This window comes from Eleginops maclovinus, chromosome 17 (genome assembly GCF_036324505.1).
Source record: "Eleginops maclovinus isolate JMC-PN-2008 ecotype Puerto Natales chromosome 17, JC_Emac_rtc_rv5, whole genome shotgun sequence".
Lineage (NCBI taxonomy): Eukaryota > Metazoa > Chordata > Actinopteri > Perciformes > Eleginopidae > Eleginops > Eleginops maclovinus.
In genome coordinates this window covers 8,768,955-8,788,534 of record NC_086365.1, presented here as the reverse complement: position 1 = coordinate 8,788,534, position 19,580 = coordinate 8,768,955, and the positions used below count along the sequence as shown (strand labels likewise).

At 39.1% G+C, this 19,580-nt stretch overlaps 1 protein-coding gene across 13 annotated transcripts in view; it reads right to left on the bottom strand.

Moving 5' to 3' along the window:
- celf2 (cugbp, Elav-like family member 2) overlaps nucleotides 1–19,580 on the bottom strand; it is a 181,722-nt gene that overhangs the window by 35,042 nt on the left and 127,100 nt on the right. For 9 of the 13 annotated variants that reach the window (XM_063905342.1, XM_063905331.1, XM_063905332.1 and 6 more), the window contains 2 exons: nucleotides 13,190–13,238; nucleotides 7,118–7,285 (listed from right to left, as the gene is read on the bottom strand). In XM_063905342.1, the coding sequence (XP_063761412.1) occupies nucleotides 7,118–7,285; nucleotides 13,190–13,238 (217 nt within the window). The remainder of the gene's footprint in view (nucleotides 1–7,117; nucleotides 7,286–13,189; nucleotides 13,239–19,580) is intronic. The other 4 variants (XM_063905343.1, XM_063905336.1, XM_063905337.1 and 1 more) reach the window with 1 other exon arrangement.

The window sequence follows — 19,580 nt, the reverse complement described above, 5'->3', positions numbered from 1 at the left end:
CTTCTACTTAAGGAAACTTTTAAATTAGCTGTACTGTGAATCCAGCAACGTCAGGCAAGTCTCCTAAAAGAGGTTCAGAAATGAAGTGTTTTTTATGTAAAGGTAACAATTTTGATGAAACTTGCGTGCACTTTTAAATGCATATATTTGTGTATTTTTATTAATATTTACAAAAACTTGAAATAAAAATGCGTGGATCAGATTTCTATATATATATATATATCATAATGAAACAAAGAAAATATATATTTTGTGTGTGCATTGAATTTTTCGTGATGGATACCTTTATATATAAATCCCAAAGTACATTTGTGCATCCTTCTGTGCCCATTTATTCATGTTGAGACTGATCTGACCCCATCCCACCACCTCCCCCCACCACAGGACAAAATCATCATCGGGGCTTTTGATTGGCTCTTCCTCCTCCTCCTCTTCCTCTCTTTGTGTCACTGTCTCTTATTCTCTCCTATCGCTGCTACACATTGACCAAATTAGTCATACCTGAATTCCGCTGCTCTCTTCTCTCAATGTAAATCAGGCCAAATCTGCATGCATTTGAATTAATTCGACCGTGTATTGTGAGTCTGATAGGCTCTTTCTCTCTCTGTCAAACAGGATAGAGACGGGACAAAATATCTGCGGGCGGCTCGAGAATCAGACGGAAAGTCATATTAAATCAATCCACCGAGAGAAAAGCAGGAGATGAGCGGAGGTGTAGTCGACCTCCTCCGTGACTGACACTGATTTTAGCCAATCAAGTTTGGACGCAGCTCGAGGGGGGTTTGTTATTGGCTGTTGGAGCGTAAGGAGGTTGTGTTTGTGTGACTGGTTAGGGAGTGATTAGAGGAGATAATGTGAGAAGTGCTTCAACAACCCCCCAGACTAATAATATGCTAACAAACTCACTAAGCCATGTTAGCGCAGCCAGGCCTGAATTGATTACACACATGCTCTCACACACACCCTAACACACACAGACACACAGAAACACACACACACACACACACGTTCAGGTTCAGGTTCGGCTGGCTGACTCGTGGTTTGGCGATAGAGGGGTGAATCTGACAGAAAGAGAGGATGGGATGGAAGGTTTTGGAGAAAGAGAGGAGGGGATGGATTATGCAACAGAACGAGAAAATGGAAAGATGTGTTCAGGAAACTCAGTCATCGCTGTCCTCCTGCTTCACCTTTATCAAAGTTGTTTCAGTGACAGAATCAGGGTGGAGTGACGGATGCTCGGTTTCTCTTGTATTTGGTCTTTTTTGGAAATGTTTGCTTTAACTTCTGATGTTTATAAAATATCCTAATTTTATTTAATTGTATTTTTAAATATATTTCTCTTTTATCCATATTTAATTGCATTTTTTATTTAGATTTATTGTACGTTTTTAGATACTTTTCATGTTTGAATATTTTTTTTAACTTTTCTAATTATGTTTTCATGGATTTCATCATCATTTCTTTTTGATTTCTTTATCTTTAATTTTATTTTTCGGGAATTGGAATTGTCCCTAACCCATCTAACCCCTGGGATAAATAAATGATTCTTAGGTAAAGTATTTTGTATCAAATATCTTTCCGATAACCTCACTTTGTACTCTATATTCATGTTTTATATATTAAGTTTATATTTTTATTTAATCTCTCTTAAAATTACAATATAGTTTCATAACCCATAAATACAATACTGTATGGAAAAGTATTTTGACAGCTGTGTAACCTATCTCCTAACAAAAGTCAAGGTTTCTTTTTACAATCACCCCAAAGTTTATTTAAACTGAAGTGGTTTCAGTGGCTTTAATGTAATACATCAAACAGTCATACATTGAAATTGGCCACTGTGGGTCCCATTATATATTACATGCCATTCAATAAGGTCTGGATTCAACATTGTTTTATATTACGCATGTTAACAATCTTTCCCTGACCTTTATAAAGTAGTTTTAGTAGCTTAAACTTATATAGCACTTTAAAGAGAGAGAAAACCTTTTTAAAGTGCTTATTTGTAATAGTTTTATAAAGCTTTACATGAGAGCCATCACCTTTGAACCGGTCTTTATTCAAACAGATATTTCGAGAATTCAGCATCAGAAAAATGATAACTTTCAGCAGTATGCTCCACCCCTTCTTTTGATTCAGTATGAAACATATTTGACCTCCTTTTTCAAAAATACTTATGTCTCTTTCCATCGGCCTTTCTGACCTATCATTAAAGAGAAGTAGAGACTGAGGCTGTCAAATGTTGCAGCACTGACCTAGTAAACACTGCACGGGGGCTGCAGTGCTAGCTAATGTTATTTCAGATGGGACATTCAAAAAGGGGTCATTTTATTCTATTTTAGACAGACCACGATCTGTCTGCTTAGCATCCTGCAGGTTTCCCCGTCCTCTGCAGAGAAGCGCTGTCCTAAAGCTGGTTTTATTCTGAGAGGGTGTAAGCTCTAGGTTAGTCCTCCAGTCTCACAGGTCCTGACTGTCCTGACTCTTTATTACCATTTATATTTATTTTTATAAAACTGTTCAGGTAGAACGTCCTTGGTTGTCATCTCATGGAAACTCTTGTGCAGACAGAATATCTTGACCTGAACATATGTATATTTTAAGCTGCTTTCTCTTTAACTGCACAATTCAGCATTTGTTAACATGAATCATTTATCCTGTAAGACCCACTTATTCTCCCGTGCGTTTGCAGATCACCTTTAAGACATGTCTGTGCTTTTTAATTGTGGCTTTATATTGTTTTTACGTCACGTATGAGAGTTTTCAGTCTGTGGCTTTAAGTATGGTTTTATTGTCCTGTGTTTTACATTTGCTTAATGTCCTATCTGTTTTTGTTTTTTTAATATTTATTGACATACAGCATTTTGGTCAACTCTGTAGTTTTTAAATCTGCTATAGAAATAAAGTTGGATTGGATTTACTTTTGTCTTTATTGCATATAATTACTTAAATTCCTGTGTTTAGAAAAATAATTCATTTTATCTTTTATATCATATGTTTACTTATGTATGATTTATTGCCTATTTTCACTTTTCTTATTGTCTTATGGTTAAATAATTATTTTCGAATTTTTTTTATGTAAAGGGAGCGACTATTTCGAATCGCAATTTCCCCCTGGGATAAATAAATTATTCTGATTCTAATTTCTGAATAGAGATTCTGTTGAAGATTCTAAATAAGGAATTCCTCGGTGCCCTAAAATTTGCTTTTTTAAAGTCAAAGCAGCTAAAGAAAAAAAAATACTGTAAAAGTCGTGCTTTGGCTGGTTGGTGCATGTCTTATTTTTCATTTTGGCAGAGAGATGGGATGTGGCTTTAGCGCTAAAAATACCTCACGGGCCGCATTCTGTCGTCAGCGGAGAACCAAATAGTCCTTTAATGAAAGTAGGGTAGCTCCCAAGGCCCAGACATCCACTGGTGGTGTGATCCATATTTTATTAATAGTGGGATGGAGGAGCACTCTGCTGATTGATACCGCGCTTTAACACCGAGGTAGGTGGGACTGAAGGTCTCCAGGGACAGAAAAATCTTTATAGACCTATTTTTTTCCAACCTGATTAGGATTGTTTATTTACTAGCCAGATCCGAGCTGGACTACAAGCAGATTTCCCAGCGCTAAGTGGTTTATATCAGATCTAGATGAACAAGGATTTGGCCTTCAATCTGAAATATTCATGAGGACAAAAAAGCTGAGCTGAAAAGGGATGGAAGAAGAAAACGGAGGGAGAGAAGTGGGATGTCTGGGAGAACGAGGACAAATTGATGCAAGACTGGATTCTGGGACAGCGATGGTAAATAGATAGAGACTGTTTGAAACGCAAAGGAACCTGGGAGCCAAAGATTACTTCTAGATAGGGACAACCTTCAGGAGAAAGAGAGACATTGAGAAATAAGACTCGAGTCAACGATAACACATCCATAACGCCCGACAAGCACAGAAAAAAATATACGACAGATCCACATTGAACCTTCGTGACGATGACAGTGACAGCTCGCGTGACAGGAGGAGGAAAAGGAGGACAGAGAGTTTTTCAAAAGCCCCTCCATCTCCTCAGCACATATAAACCACAAAGGGGGAGAGGGAAGGGGGAAGTATTGGGAAGAGAGTAGAAATGAGGGGGAGGTGGGCAGGTGCCTGTGTTTGTGGGGCAGAATGGTTGATGATGCAAGGGATCCCTGTGTTACTACAAGGGCTATTTATAGAGGTACAATAGCTGGGATAGGTTTGATAAATGGCTCTTCTCGTGTGGTCATATGCACACCTTGTGATCCACTGAAATTGTGACTTTGGCCACTTTTAAAATGCTTATGTAAAATCCCTGTACCCTAGTTGTATGGCGATTTCAGAAGACGACAAATCAAATTGGTTTGACAGCCTGATAATGGGCCTGCTTCTCCTTTTCTAACCAGCCCTGAAGCACTTTGTTTAGAGTACATTATGTCAACTCAACGTACCACAATTACATTAAGCAAACACGGCATGAAATCAACAGGTAGACTGTCTCTGCATCTGCCTAGCGTGGAAGCAGTTTGTACCCTTCTCCAAATGAAGTAAAACAGCTTTTTGAGATTCTACGATATTTAGAGTATTGGTCATATTTATTCTTGTGGTGAAAGAGTATTAACCTGTTCTTTTGGAACAGACTTCTGCCAAAGTCTTTCAGTGGTGTTTTGTATTCTCCATTCTGCAGAACAACAAACAAGAAAGAGTTGGTATCTCAGGGATTTCTCTTATATAATATATATAATAATGCTTTCTGGGTCTGGAATTCACACCAATTTTTTTTTTAACAGACACTGTCAAGTAAGATTCCTATTCTTTGTTCTTTTTTTTTACTAATTCTTTGACAAAGTCTTAAATCTTGATCATTTAAGGCTTTATTTTGGGCATCTTGCCTGTATAGCTGCTTTTGACACTTGAGACTTTGTCGTATTTTGATAAATAAAAAAGGGGAGTGTTCAAATATGGTATTGAATAGAATTTGGTGACTATGAACTTAAGTAGTTTTATTTGCTTTAATGTAATCCAACTATTTTACATGTCCTCCAATAATGAATCAGGACGACTATATTTCCTTTACCCTAATAATAATAGTTATAGAAGCCGTAACTTGTTAAGCCCTTTACTGTATGTAAGGAGTTGTATTGGCTCCAGTATAGACGATAGATTTTAAATAACAGCTTATCTTACTTATTCATGAATTAATCATGTTTATTTCCTAATTGCAGTATGTTTACTTACTGATTTTCTGTATAAGCTTAAGAATGACAGAAAAAAAACCACTGATTGAACAATGAATGTTTGGTCTTTGTTTAGTCTTAATCCAATCCAAAAAAAGGAAACAAAAATGGCTGCTTGGCTTTGAAATTTAAATTCTTCTGTGTAAAATAAAACCAACCTACTGCATAAATGTAAATGCAACAAGCAGCAACACGTCTCCCTGAAATGCCCCTCAGCTTCACTGTGGAAGTATCAAAGAGCTGAGGACCGTCTTACAGTGAGGCTAAACTGGAACAGCGGGGAAGGTGGAGGATGTGAATGGAGGTTAGGAGGTTGGAGGAGGAAGGGGAGAGGGGTGATCTGGGGCTGAAGCTGAGAGAGCAAGAGGGGGAGGAAAAAGAGAGAGAGAGAGATAAAGAGAGAGAGGGGAAAAGAGATATATAGAGCGAAAAGGAGAAGCATGTATTCACAGTGGTCACAAAAGCCTCAAGATGTTGCTGAGGTTCGTGTGTGTTTACTTCTCAACGTGACTCTCTCAAAACCTTAGAAGAACTCTGAACCAACAAGCAGCTGGTTGAAAACAGAAGCTGATGCACTGAATTAAGTAGATGCAGATGATACCATCCGTTCTTGTATAGCTTTATTCATATTAAATTAAGTTATGCTTTTGTTTGCTATTCTCAAGTTTAAATGTGATTTAAGGTGATGATGCAGTATACGCAGCTTTAAGTAGCCAAAAATCGACATCCATAAGATTCTAAACTACTGTAAGCTTGGATGAAACAGCATTTCAGTTTTTTGCTAGTGTTGTAGCTTATACCATTGAATCCTTAAGCTGGTTAGGGTGATTAGATTTTGAAATCACCTGCTAAGATATGCTTGGAAACTAAGTGGCCGAGGAACTTGGTACATAGTATAAACGGCCACTATAGAAGATATAAAGTAAAATATAAAAGCTCAAATTCTTTGTCAAGGTCAACGTCAAACTTCTGATTGGTCTTTTTTTCTTCATGCATGACAATTATCTCAGTGATTTTGATATTCTGAGGCCTTAAAGCTTACAGTAAAGACATCACTTATGCCAAATTAACACTATTCACTGCTCCTTCTACGATGTGTACAGAGCACCCTTCCACACACAACGCAGTGAAGCAGAAGAAGACTGATGTTTGATTTCATTTCAGTCAACCATTTCACCATCACTCTTGGTTCAGGAGCATTAAATTACTCACACCTGGGCTCTGCATTTTAACTCTGCACACATTTGCTGCTCACTGACATATTCAAACTCCTTTTAGTGACTGCTAAGGAAGAAGACTGTGTACAGAAAGCTGTGACTGGTCAGGGCCTAACGTAAAGTCTGCCATATTTCATACACAGAAAAAATAAGATTTATTTTAATTAAATGAAGCAGAACAATTTAAGCCAACTGTCTTCTGAAGTAGATTTCTCCAGAAGCATTTTATATTTTATTCAGTAGGAACCAGGCACTAATCACCAATGTTTATAGTAAATATTGTCTTCCTGCGACATTGACAGCTTAGGAAAAACATCCCGTAATAGACAGGGAGGAGAAAAATTGTCGGAAATGCAAATAAGCTGCTGATTATGCAGAAACAAAGTGAGTAAAAGCCAAACTAAAAAGTGTTTTGAATGAAGCTTTTTCTTTAAAAAAGACATGAATTATAAATGCTATAAAAAACAGACCTATCCTTATTTGTTTCAATTAAAAGTTGTTTATACTCCAGCCATTGGCTCAGAAACCATCTCCATCAGCCAACTGTGGTAAAGACTTCCTGCAGGATTTTGAGTTTGAGTCACGACAGAAGCCGACACACTGAACAGCAACATCTGCTGGAGGCCGTTGCGGTAATAAAATTCACATGAGGAGCATTACGTGTGGATGGAAGTGAGTCGGAGTGACACACACCTCTGCTCAGTCCGTCTGGCCCTCTGAGGATTCGGCACTCCTCGATCTGTCCGAACGCAGAGAACATGACCCGGATGTCGTTCTCGTTGCACTTCTTTGACACCATGCCAATGAACAACTTCCTGTCTTCCACAGCTGCAGAGCCAAGAAGAGGAAGAAAGAGATTGTTAGAGAGTGTTAATATAAGGCTCGACAGCACGTTATAGCTTTATTTGCGGTGCTGGCTGTATATCACAGCATTGGTTGTATTTCCTTTGTGCAATGTGCACTCTGAATCTCTGCATCGTTAAAGGAACGGGCAGACATGGTGTAATTTGCTTACATGTGGCTATTTGTAGAGAGTGAAATGAGAAGCTCAAACCATAACTTGTAATTTGTTCACTTTGGTTTAAACACTGAACAAACAAACAAGATACAAGATGCATAATTAATGAACTTGAGGCTTATTGCTTGGTGGATTTTGTTACATTCATAGAGAGCATACAGTAGCTAGCTGTTTCCCCACAGTTTCTGTGCTAAGCTAAACTAACCATCTGTTGGCAGAAACTCATATACTGTATATACCATACAAACATGAGCGGTATGAATCATGTTCTCCAACTCTGGGCAAGAAAGCCAAAACAGGTATTCCCTAGGACTTGGAGCTTTTTCTTTAACTGTAAATGATGTACATTTACAGTTAAAGCTCCTCCTTTTCACCCCTTGGAGCATGGAATTTGGTATGGATGTAGAGTGTTTGTGAGGTGGTGTGTGTATGAATGCATATGGGTTGCAGCTTTTTAGAATTTGCGCTTGATTTTGTAGTATTGTTTCCCATTGCAATGGAATGCAATGCCTTTTGAACATTGGTGTCGTTTACACCGGGGACGCTCGGGTGCCCACCACTTATTATCCTACGTTTTCAAAGTATAATTTGTAAAAAATCTTTAGAAAAACAGCTTGAATCAAGAAAGAAAGGTTTGCTCAAATAAGAAAAAAATGCAATGTAAAAAGAAAACAAATTAGCAATGAGCATGGTCATAACCTAAAAAAAAACCTACCTTACTTGTTATAAAATGAACAAAGTCACTCATGTACTGATCAGTGGCGTCAAACATTTGTCCAGTCTCGGTAACTATCTACTCTGAACTCAATCTGATCCCCTCTCATTGCATTCCTGGAAATATTATACGTTAAGGACCATTTAAATATCTTCTCAACCCCTTGTTCTTGAACATATAACAATAGGAGAGTAAACTCAAACATAAGACAGGAGAAAGAACGCTTGGTGAGAATGAAGACAAAGAAAAACCAGAGAAGAAAAAGATAAAAGAATAATGGAAAATGGAATGAGACAGAACAAAACGCCAATCAAAAGAAACAGTCACAGAAAGAGAGGAAGAAAGGAAAACACGACAGTGGGAGCGAGATGAAGACAGACAGAGTTCATATATTTCATCATGCCATCTGCGGGGCTCTGATCAATGTCTCATTATCACTTCAACAGCGACCGCGTGCTGAGACTCTCCAGCTTGTCCTCTCTCACCCTCCTCCACCCACCACCTCTCTCCCCCTTTTCCTCCACCCTTCTCCCTCATGGATTCCTCCTCCCTTCCTCCCCCGCTGACACAATCCCTCCTTCTCCGGTGCAATCTCCAGGAATGCGATCCGGCTGCAGGTAGCGGTGAGAAACTTAGTGTACGTGAGAGAGGTTAAGTGTGAATTAGGCTGAGAGTGAAATCCTCAGCGCTCCAAGAAACAATATGTGTGTACGTGTTCCCACCACATTCAATGTAATGCTAATCCAATTCATTTTTAATGAGGAAACTGTCAGCTCTTACCGCAAGGCGAAAGAGATAAGCGGTCTGTTGCACTCTGGGAAATCAATAGCGCACTTGTTTATTTTGCTGTTTGAATTGTTTGTGTGTTTAAAAAGCAAACCGGCGGGATACGCTGCCAAGATAAGTGTTGTTTCAAAGAGCTTTAACTCCTTTGTACACAGCGTGTGGGTGTGTGTGTGTGTGTGTGTGTGTGTGTGTGTGTGTGTGTGTGTGTGTGCACATCACTCCAGAGGAAGATTACCACAAGTCTAACAGCAATGTAATTAATTTACTCTGTGTCGATAGAAAAGAAAGAGAGGCGATATGGTTACAATTGACTGTTTCTGTTTTTCGGGAGGTGATAAGACTTATAAATCCGGCTCTGGGATGAACCGGAGTCAGCTTTGCATTCTGGGATAAATCGGAGCAGAACCAGCTGAGTTTTAACACTTTAAAAGAGGCCCAAAAAGAAAATGAAACAAGTTTAGTGAATGGAAAATTCACTGCACAGGATTTACCAAAACCGTTCTCTGTTTGTTATAATCAGTGATGGTTTGTAAGTAAACACATCTGCTCAATGACTCTACTTAAGTACAACTCTCATTTATTTTACCTGGGTTTCTTCATTTCATACTAGTTTATACTTCTATTCCACAACATTTTTGAAGCCAACATTGTACCTTTTACTCCGCCCCCGGGTTTCACTTTGTAAACTGATGCCAATCATTTAGTACTTTTACTTCAGTATGATTTTGCAGGACTTTAACTTGTTACATAGTATTTTAACATAAAGTATTGCTACTTTTACTGCAGTAAGATTTGTATCACAGTATTCAGTATAAAATGAAGTAACGCTACTTTGACTGAAGTAACAGCTCTTGGTAATTCTTCCACCTCTGGCTATAATGCACCTCTCTTCTTCTCTCCTCCACTGAGCAGACTAATAAACCTACAAGGATCCATTTGTCACTGTTACACTGCATTTACTGAAGGACATTACCATTAAGTGGATGGATATGTAACGTATGGTCTGCTTTATATTTCACTATTATGCAGCTTTATTAAGTTCCGCCATCGTTACCCTGACGGTTATGTCTTTTAAAGTCGTATTTCAGCATATTTCAATAGAGCGGATGATGGCTTTCATAAAGATTACTCCCCTGACGTTTTATTGTATTCCCCGCAGACGGAAGCACTAGTGTGGAGAGTAATCAGATTCTTCACTTGGATAAAAGTAATAATACTACACTTTAAAAATGCTTGATTTCAAGTAAAGTACTGCATTGAAAAAGATTGCTAAGCAAGTAATTTGGCGTGGTTAGGATAATATAGTTAAAGTAAAAGGGTAAAAGCTTTTAATGTTTGTTTTTATAAAGAAATGTCAGAAATGAACCTATTTTCAAAAGCTGCAATGGATTTTAATGGTCACTTCATCCAATCATGGTTGTATCCATTTTCATATTCTGCTCAATTACACATGTTTAAAGATCACTTCACACAAATTGCAAAAACACACATCTTCCTACGTAGCCATGCAAATAATTTCAATTTTATTTGCCAAATTGTTCCCATATCTGCTGTAGAGATTTCTTGAGCTCTCTCACCCTGAATAATCCACTGAAAACAATTTCAAATGGGAAATATTTTTCCACCTGAGGTAATAACAGCTGTTAGTTCTCTGGAGTATTAACGGGAATTTGTCTCATGTTGGTGTTGTGCTTTTGAAATGTTGTTTGATATATTGCATGGCAAACAATATTTGAATATTTCTCGCTAACATTTGTGTACAAAAAGCTCAGCAGCAAACATCTTCAAATACCATTTCATGAATGATTTACCAAGCTGGCCTAAGAGGTCAAAGAAGCCCTGACGGTTAAGGTTTATTCTGATGTGTTGATGGTATCTACAGCGACGGCTAAAAACATTTGAAGACCGTGGTCAAAAGATGGGTCTGCTTTAGGCGGTTGTGGACGAAGAATTCAGATACTTTACTGAAGTGAAAGCAGAATGACATTTGTCTTAAAAAAGTCAAATACAAATAACATTTCAGAATTCAAAATAATACTTAAGTAGAAGTATCAAGGGAAAGTACACAATTAAAAGTCTCTATTCACAGTATTATATTATTATCCTGATTTATTACAAACAAATACTGTACATAACAGTATTTTTCAATGTTGAGCCACTTTTATATATATATATATATATATTTAAATACTAGTGGTACAATATTGGATCATATCATATAAACAGGTTTCGTTTTTTATATGTAAAAAGTAGCTAGTAACTATGATAGTTAACATAAAGTTGCAGTGGAGAAAGGATTATGATAAAATCTCTCAAAATGTAGGTATATGAGTAAAGCAGAAATACTCAATTACAGTAAGCATGTCTAAAAAGTAGAGCACTTAGAGCAGTAAATGTACTCTCCACCACTGCTTTTAAGATATGATTGTCCAGAGATCTAAAACTGGAAAAAGTTTCCATGCATCCATTTCCATACCTATGCATACAAAAATGATACTGGGTTAATCAACCCTCAGAGCCATAAAATAAAAACTCAACCACATTTCTTTAGAAAAAAACATGTCAACCATGTTCTTCAACCCTCCAACTTAACTAAAATCTTTGATTACATCGCCTTTTAGTTCCAAATATACCTTGACTAAATATCACGAAGCATAATGAACCTGACAATCACACTGAGTGCAATTCCTGCATGGTACCAATTAAAAACAGATTGGAAATAGAGCAGGAAAGAGTTGATTAAGTCACGTTTTAACACTTTTCTCGTAAAACTCATCAGCAAATATCTGGTGAATACAAGATATAAAGTGGTGCTTTCCCATGATTCGGTGTGATTTTGCAGCCCTACTCTGAATCATTGCAATATTTGAATTGCATATCCTGCACCTATATATATATATAGGGCTGTACAATTGTGCTTTGGTGCTGCAGAGAGGTCTCTGTATTCTTAATATACAATCTTTGTTGAAGGGTTAAAAGGTACGTGTAAATATCTGTAGGAAAAACCTTGTTTTTGTTTTGAAAAGTTTGTAATTTCTCGCTCTTTAACAATGCAGGTGAGAAACCTTTGGTTTCCTGTGGTTCTCCTGAGACGCTCTGATTGAAAGGTCATGCCCACTTCAAGGCAATCAGATGAAATTAAAATCTCTCCTGAAATTATGCCCTGCTCAGTGCTCACACATTTCGTTTCACTTTTACACAGAAGCGAGATGCTATCATTCAAGTAATCCAAAGGAAATCAAAGTCCCAGCGCACACCGGGAGGGAAGCACTGCTCTGAATCTTCAGTTTCCTTAGAGTAACATCTGAGTCAAGTTTGCTAAAACACAACAAAACTACATACGGTATTTTAAGCTGTTTTAAAGATGTACACACTAAGTAAGAAACAATAGGGAGAAAATGTGTTTGGTTTATCCACCCACACCTCTTTGCTATACACTGACTTTTGAAACATATTTGTGGTACGTAGATCTGGTCAAATCTGGAAGAATATTTCTCTCAAAATGTGATTGACAATGCAATTTTGTTTAATGGGAATGTCCTTTTTAGGAGGCCAGCCCAGGTGGAAGAAGGAATCCTGCACTTTACTTAAAGTAAATCGAGTAAATTTACTTTATAACATTCCCCGGCTAGAGACAATGTGTGTACGGTCAAACAGCCTCTTTAGATTGAAATGGAATGAAGTCTCAGTTTCAGGAAATCTCTTGAAAACTGGATCTGCAATATGTAGAGTGGAAATGGGGTGATCTGAGGATGGGATGTGTGCCTGTGCTTGTGTGGAAAATATGCATACAATTGCGTGTATTTGTGTGTGTGTGTGTTCAGCATGTTTGTAGGAGCGAGCTGACTTCAGGGGAGGGAGGCTGGTTCACCATGAGGCCAAATCGATTCAACTCGCTCTGACCTCCTTACGAAGCACCTTAATAATTCATCACTCATAAAAGAATATATTTATAGATATCAGCACCCGTCCCCCCCACACTTCTCAATCTCTCTTTCGCTGTTCCTCTTTATGTCTCTGGCACAGTCCTTTCCCCCCCAGTTCCCCATCCCGTCTACGGGCAAACACACGGGTGAGATAGCTATTACGAGGCAAATTTAAAAAGGCTATTGATGCGTGTGCTAGTGAGGTATTGATGTGTCTGTCATTGTGTGTGTGTGTGTGTGTGTGTGTGTGTGTGTGTGTGTGTGTGTGTGTTTGTATGGACACTCACCGTTAGATTTCTCACTGTCTGCAGGTTTCATTTGAATAGGGTGGTGCATCTGTGGAGACAGAAGAGGAGAACAACAAATATGAAATCCTGCACATATACACATGAACATAATAAAATGTTGCCATCACTTACAGTTCTCTTAAATCCAGAATAAATCCAGATGTGGTTTAAACATTCATTCACTCATGGGTGATTATAGACATAGAATGTAATTGCTCTAGATTTGTTTTTTCTGCACACAACACAAATCTTGCCCAACCTTAAAACCCCTAACTGCAGAACGTGTAGGCAGATCACCCAAAGTTGTTTGCCGGTTTGTTTAAAACACCACAAAACAAGAAGAACAAGACCAGAAGACAAGTGCACTTGGAGAGCTCTGACCTCTGCTAAAGCTGTGAGAAGTAATATGCGCCCTGAGATTTGGATCCTTTCCAAAACCTTAAGTTGTTTTTTTCTTGGCCCATGCTACACTCGTCCAATGCGTCACATGTTAAGCAGAAAAGAAAAACTAACAAACCAAAACTTAAACTCCCAGTAGAAGGGTAACCCTAACCCTAACCCTATGTAAAACAAGGAGCGGCAGCATCTTCTAATGCTCAAACCAGTGTAGCTTGGCCTGCTATTACAGTAACTAGCCTGCAATATAGACAAAAGTCGAGCTTGCCATAAGTCCACCCACTCACAGCCTTCTCTTGTCACATTCAGTGGTTAAATGACAAGGTTTGTGATGAACAGCAACAGTACTTTATGAAATATAATTTTCAATATGGCCCTTTCATTTTGGTTCTAGTTATCTTAGCTAGTGTCTCTCCTCTCACTCCCCTGTCTCATGCAGGCAAACGGCATTAGAGTTTTAAGATCATTTCTCCACAGTTTTGTAAGGGCCCAGATAGTTGATTCTGCTTGCCCAAAACATTCCTAAGACAATCTCTTCTTCAGATAATAACAGGACAGAGAGCAGAAGGAGATCCTGAAGTCCATCTTATTAGGTGTAAAGGTCCCTGGAACCAGTCACTCCCTTCTAGGAACAGAGCTTGCTTTGACTTGTTATCGAATGTTGATTATTCTCTCAGGAACAGTTATAAATCAAGGAAAGGGCTGGATGAACTCAGAGTTGGTTGTTCAGAGGCTGTGTCGCTACCGTGTCTCAGCACAGGTCTATGTCAATTATCCGGCCACAACTTCCAATAAATATTCAGTGTCTGACATCAGCTTGAAGCTCTTTATCTCTCTCGTTACATTCGTCAAAACTGCCGATATTCAATGAACTGTACATCAGGGAACTCAATTCAGACAACCAATTTCAGTTGTAGATACAGCAGTGTACAGCAGTGTCCAGCAGTGGCTCAGTAAGTAGGGGCTTGGACTGGGAATAGTAGGGTCGCCGGTTCAAGTCCTCGAACAGACTTGAAAATATGGAAGGTGGACTGCTACTTGGAGAGGTCCCAGTTCACCTCCTAGGCCCTGCTGTGGTGCCCTTGAGCAAGGCACGGGACATCTCCAATCCCCCCTCCCCATTGCTCCCCGGGCGCTGCACAATAGCTGCCCACTGCTCCTAGTACTAGGATGGGTTAAATGCAGAGGACCAATTTCACTGTGTGTGCTCTGCTGTGTGCATGTATGTGACTAATAAAGAGGGTTTCATCCTCCGATTCTATAGGAAGGGTTTGACTGATGAAGATCAAATTTGCCATTTTGTTTCCCTCGGTATGTTATTGTAATCTTTAATAGGAAGATGCGGTTCTTTCTCAGATTTTCTTGACATATGAACATAGGCTAAACTCTCTTTAACCTTTAAGCTTCTGGAGTAATTGACAATTAAATAATCTCCTCATGTTCTGTATCTGATCTTTTGTCACTTCCCATTTCCCCTTTATAAGCGTGGGGTGGACGAAGAATTCAGATACTTTACTTAAGTGAAAGCAGAATGACATTTGTGTTAAAAAAGTCAAATACAAATAACATTTCAGAATTCAAAATAATACTTAAGTAGAAGTATCAAGGGAAAGTACACAATTTAAAACATGTCTCTATTCACAGTATATTATATTATCCTGATTTATTACAAACAAATACTGTACATAACAGTATTTTTCAATGTTGAGCCACTTTTATATATATATATATTGAAATACTAGTGGTACAATATTGGATCATATCATATAAACAGGTTTTGTTTTTTATATGTAAAAAGTAGCTAGTAAGATTTAAGATATGATTGTCCAGAGATCTAAAACTAGTAAAGGTTTCCATGCATCCATTTCCATACCTATGCATACAAAAATGATACTGGGTTAATCAACCCTCACAGCCTTAAAATAGAGCAGTAAAGATTAACTATGCGCATTTATTGTGAGTAATCGATCATCAGGTCACTAAGGTGGAGGATGGGAAATGAAGCTCTGTAAACCCCTCCCAAAGCTGATTTCAGCAATCTGCAATCCATCTCTAAGACTCTGGTTATACGTTATTTACATCCAATATGTATCTGATCATGCCTTTGCATTTAAACCTGCAATCAATAAGTGCTCTTTATCTCGACTCGGCTCGAAATGGCATTGAATCCCGATAAACTCATTTTCATACAAACTCCCGGGTCAGATGAATGGTACGGGGATACATATTGCCTGTGTCTGACAGGTGTAAATGGTGTCTAAACGCTCACATTTACACTTGTCTTTTAAGATATCTCTCTGATGCGCACAAGAAGTAGTTTAATGGAGCTGAATGATGGATGTGTTATTAAGCTGCCGGCTCTTCTTTATAGAAAACAAGAAAACACTTCACAGCTGAGAAGGCTTTGTCACCTCTCTCTCTTTTTCTCTCCCCCTCCTTCCCGCTCTCCCCCTGTCCCCTTTTTCATTCCCTTCCCCATCTCTCTTTCCTTTATGGGAGATTATGTAGCTGTTTGATCTGCGAAGAGACGAATGACAGTGATTCTCCAAATCTAGCCCAGTATCAATCACACTCAGAGTCAAATACCAGCAGTGAGGGTGAGTGTGAGTGTGTGTGTCTGTCCGTACGAGTGTGTGCGTGGCCTGTCTTACCCATAACGCCCCTGGGCTCAGTCACGCTGTGACAGAAGGCTTTGATCTTCCAATTCTATCACACACCTTTATCCCAACTCTCCCCTTCTTGCTCTCTTCCTTATCATCCTCACTCTCTGCTCCTTTTTCCTTCTTCAGACATGTCCCAGACACACATACGCACACACCATAGTCTGTCCACTGATTGGTTCCCAAACCTGCCTGAAGGGGGCAGTGAATGGTGGAAGGGGAACAAAGAAAGAAAGGCACCTGACACTGCAGACCAATACAGACTCTCTACAAAATATAACCCGAAAAGAAAGAACAAAGAGACAAACAACCCCATCACGGGCTAATCATCGTACACCCTGAAACAAGAGAGAGTGACATTTCTCATGGCTGACATGTGATTTGAGTTGTTTTTCGGGCTGAAATATCTGCACGAAGAAAAACAAGAATGTCTGAAAGAAAAACTACAGTAAGATAAAGAAAAAACAATGAAGCAAAAGGATGGACGACCTTAAAAAAATGAGTAAGTAACATTAGAGAAAAATAAAGAAAACCTTGCATCAGTGACAAATGTCAGGGGGAAAAGAAAGAAAAGACTACAGAAAGAGAAAACAAGAGAGCAAGCAAGGGTAAAAGACAGATGAACAAGAACCGTGTAAAAGTAACAAAGATAAACTACAAAAAAAGTATTTAAGAAACTATAAAATTGACCGTGTGATTGTTCAATGTTTCTGCTTTCAATGTCTTTTATTCAAAAGTCTGCATATAGTGAAGGGAAAAGAAAAAACTACAATAAGGAACAGGCAGAAAGAGAGCGTTGAATGACAAAGTAAAAGAGAAATTAAAGTGTAATGGTTGAATGCTTTAACTTGCTCTTTGGTGATTGCATCAGCCATGAATGTCTGCATGAGGAAAGAAAGGAAAAAATTACAATGTCTAGACAAGAGAGCAAGACAAAAGGAATCTTGAATAAAAGAACAACAGAAAAGAGAAAGGAGAAAACAAAGAAAGAAATAACAGGCAATGACAGAGATGTGACAAACAGACATAGAGTGACATACAATGGATGAACAGCGGAGGAAAGAGGGTCACTTGGAGAACTAACCCTTCAGGCTGCAGTATCACTATCTGAAAGGACAGATGCAGGGACATGGATGAGGTGTGTGTGTGTTTGTGTGTGTGTGTGTGTGTGTGTGTGTGTGTGTGTGTTGAAGCCACAACAAAAGAGGGAAAGTCGTGTCAAAGCAAAACCTGGAAGTCACATCAAGTCAGCTGTCGTTAATCCATTTCAAAGTCTGTCCTCTAACGGCAAGAAACAAAAACAAAAGCCACGACAGCATCCTCCGTGCTGCCATCATTCACTCTTCAAAAACACAGCCAAAAGCTGCCACACACACACATGCGTAGAAACACACACACATAGGTACAAAAACTCTCTCTGCTTTTCAGGCGTCTCCTCCTCAGGTCTGTCTACCCAGAATGCCCGGCGGGTGGCGGCGCTGTCGACGTGTTTGATCTCGGAAAGCTCCCGCAGGGACCAACAACGCAAGACTCTCCTTCGCTATCCCACAATTCCACAGTGCTGTTTCTTCTCGCCTGGCAGGCCCACAGCCGCAGCCTGCCATTCATTACGCGCTCAGCGGGAGCCCGGCAAAACTACTCAGTGCTCGCCGCGCTCAGCCCTCGTAAAAAAAGCACATAGAAACCAAAAGCTTCTCCACGTAAAGCCATGTGTACAGCCGGCATGATGCTGCGCTGGCATTTAGCCTCACAAATGTATGCGTCTAGTCAGGAGGCGGCTTAATCTGCTTCCTGTTTACCTTCCATAACAACATTCATATACAAATATGCACTACAGTACAATCCTGTACAAAAAAGGCTTCCAGTGCATTATCATGGAAGCCTTTGAACAAAAACGTTTTGAACCTGCATAATGTTCCTGTTAGAAGATGTGTTATAATACTATTTCAGCATATTATTATAATTCTACATTGATTTGGAGTCAAAGATTAACATCATATGGAAGGGGCAGAAGGTTGAGTCCAAGCTGATGCAGAGTTGCTGCAGGTTTGGGCAGTGTTGCCAACTTGACGACTTTCCGAATCCTCCGGCGACATTTTCTTGTCAAAAAGCTACAAGCAACAAATCTATTGACTTTTTCTGGTGTTATTGGAGACGTTTTCAGGGGTTTGGAGACCTGGTTTGGTGATGTGAAAGCACATATTGTTGTGCAGTTACTGCCCTCACCCAGCAGCTGCAGTTAGAGAGGACAGAAGATACTCTTCACGTCCAGACTGCATATGAATCGCGCATTCGCAAAGCCACCGTTGATCCCGCCAACACTTTCCCCGTCCCAAGCCCGGATAAAAGAGGAGGGATGGACGTAAAGCTAGCAATTCCACCCCACATAAAAGTGTTTTGATTAAATGTAATAATTTGTTTTCACTTTTTGTCCCACAACGTTATTCCTCTCTCCTACTGCATCCATTACATGCACATCGGGTGATGACGTCGTTTAGTGACTTCTAAGAAAGCCAACTACTGTCCTTATGATGGAGTTGGCATCACTAGGTTTGGGTAGAGACTAAGGGTCGGATGGAATTGTGCATAAAGAAATAAAGCCGTTAAATCTTTAGTGAATCCTAATCAACCAAAGCATGACTTTACAAAATAAGCAGGCTGAATACTTCATATGACAGCTGTACCGTTAACAAGAAGGACTTAAATTGAATGTAATTTCCTGATGTTCGCTTATAACGTTGTTAAAGTTTGTCTGAGCTTTATGAGTATTATTATTTGCTTCTGCGGCGCACCTCAAGAGTCACCGTTCTTTTTTAATCTCGGTTAGAGCACTTGAAATGCCACATTACAAGCTGCAGTGTTCAGTTCTAATCACAGAGGCACGCTGTAAACCACATTGCATATGCAACACATTTGAAAATCGATTAACAATCATATTACAGATGCAAAATGAAATTCCTCACTCACACAGCTACAGTTAGTTGTCCCTCTCTTTAGGAACTACTTTGCTGGGAATAACAAGTCCTTTTTTGCAGCTCTACAATTACTGCAAAGCAACGTGTTACATTTATTAGCCTGCTATAAAATTGGTTAATTTATCTGGATTTATAGTTTGTTGAACAGCAGCTACACAGGCTTCAGAGTCAGTGGTGATTGTTTTGCTTATTCATGTCGAAATCACATTTTACTTAATGACTTCATTCATCTTACACGGGGGGGGGGGGGAAAGGGGGTTCTCATTTTGTTGAAGGTGTTGTACATGAGGTGGAGTTGCTTCCTTCTTCATGAGAGCATCATAATGTCTTCCTCATTCCAATGTCCTTTTTATTGAAGAG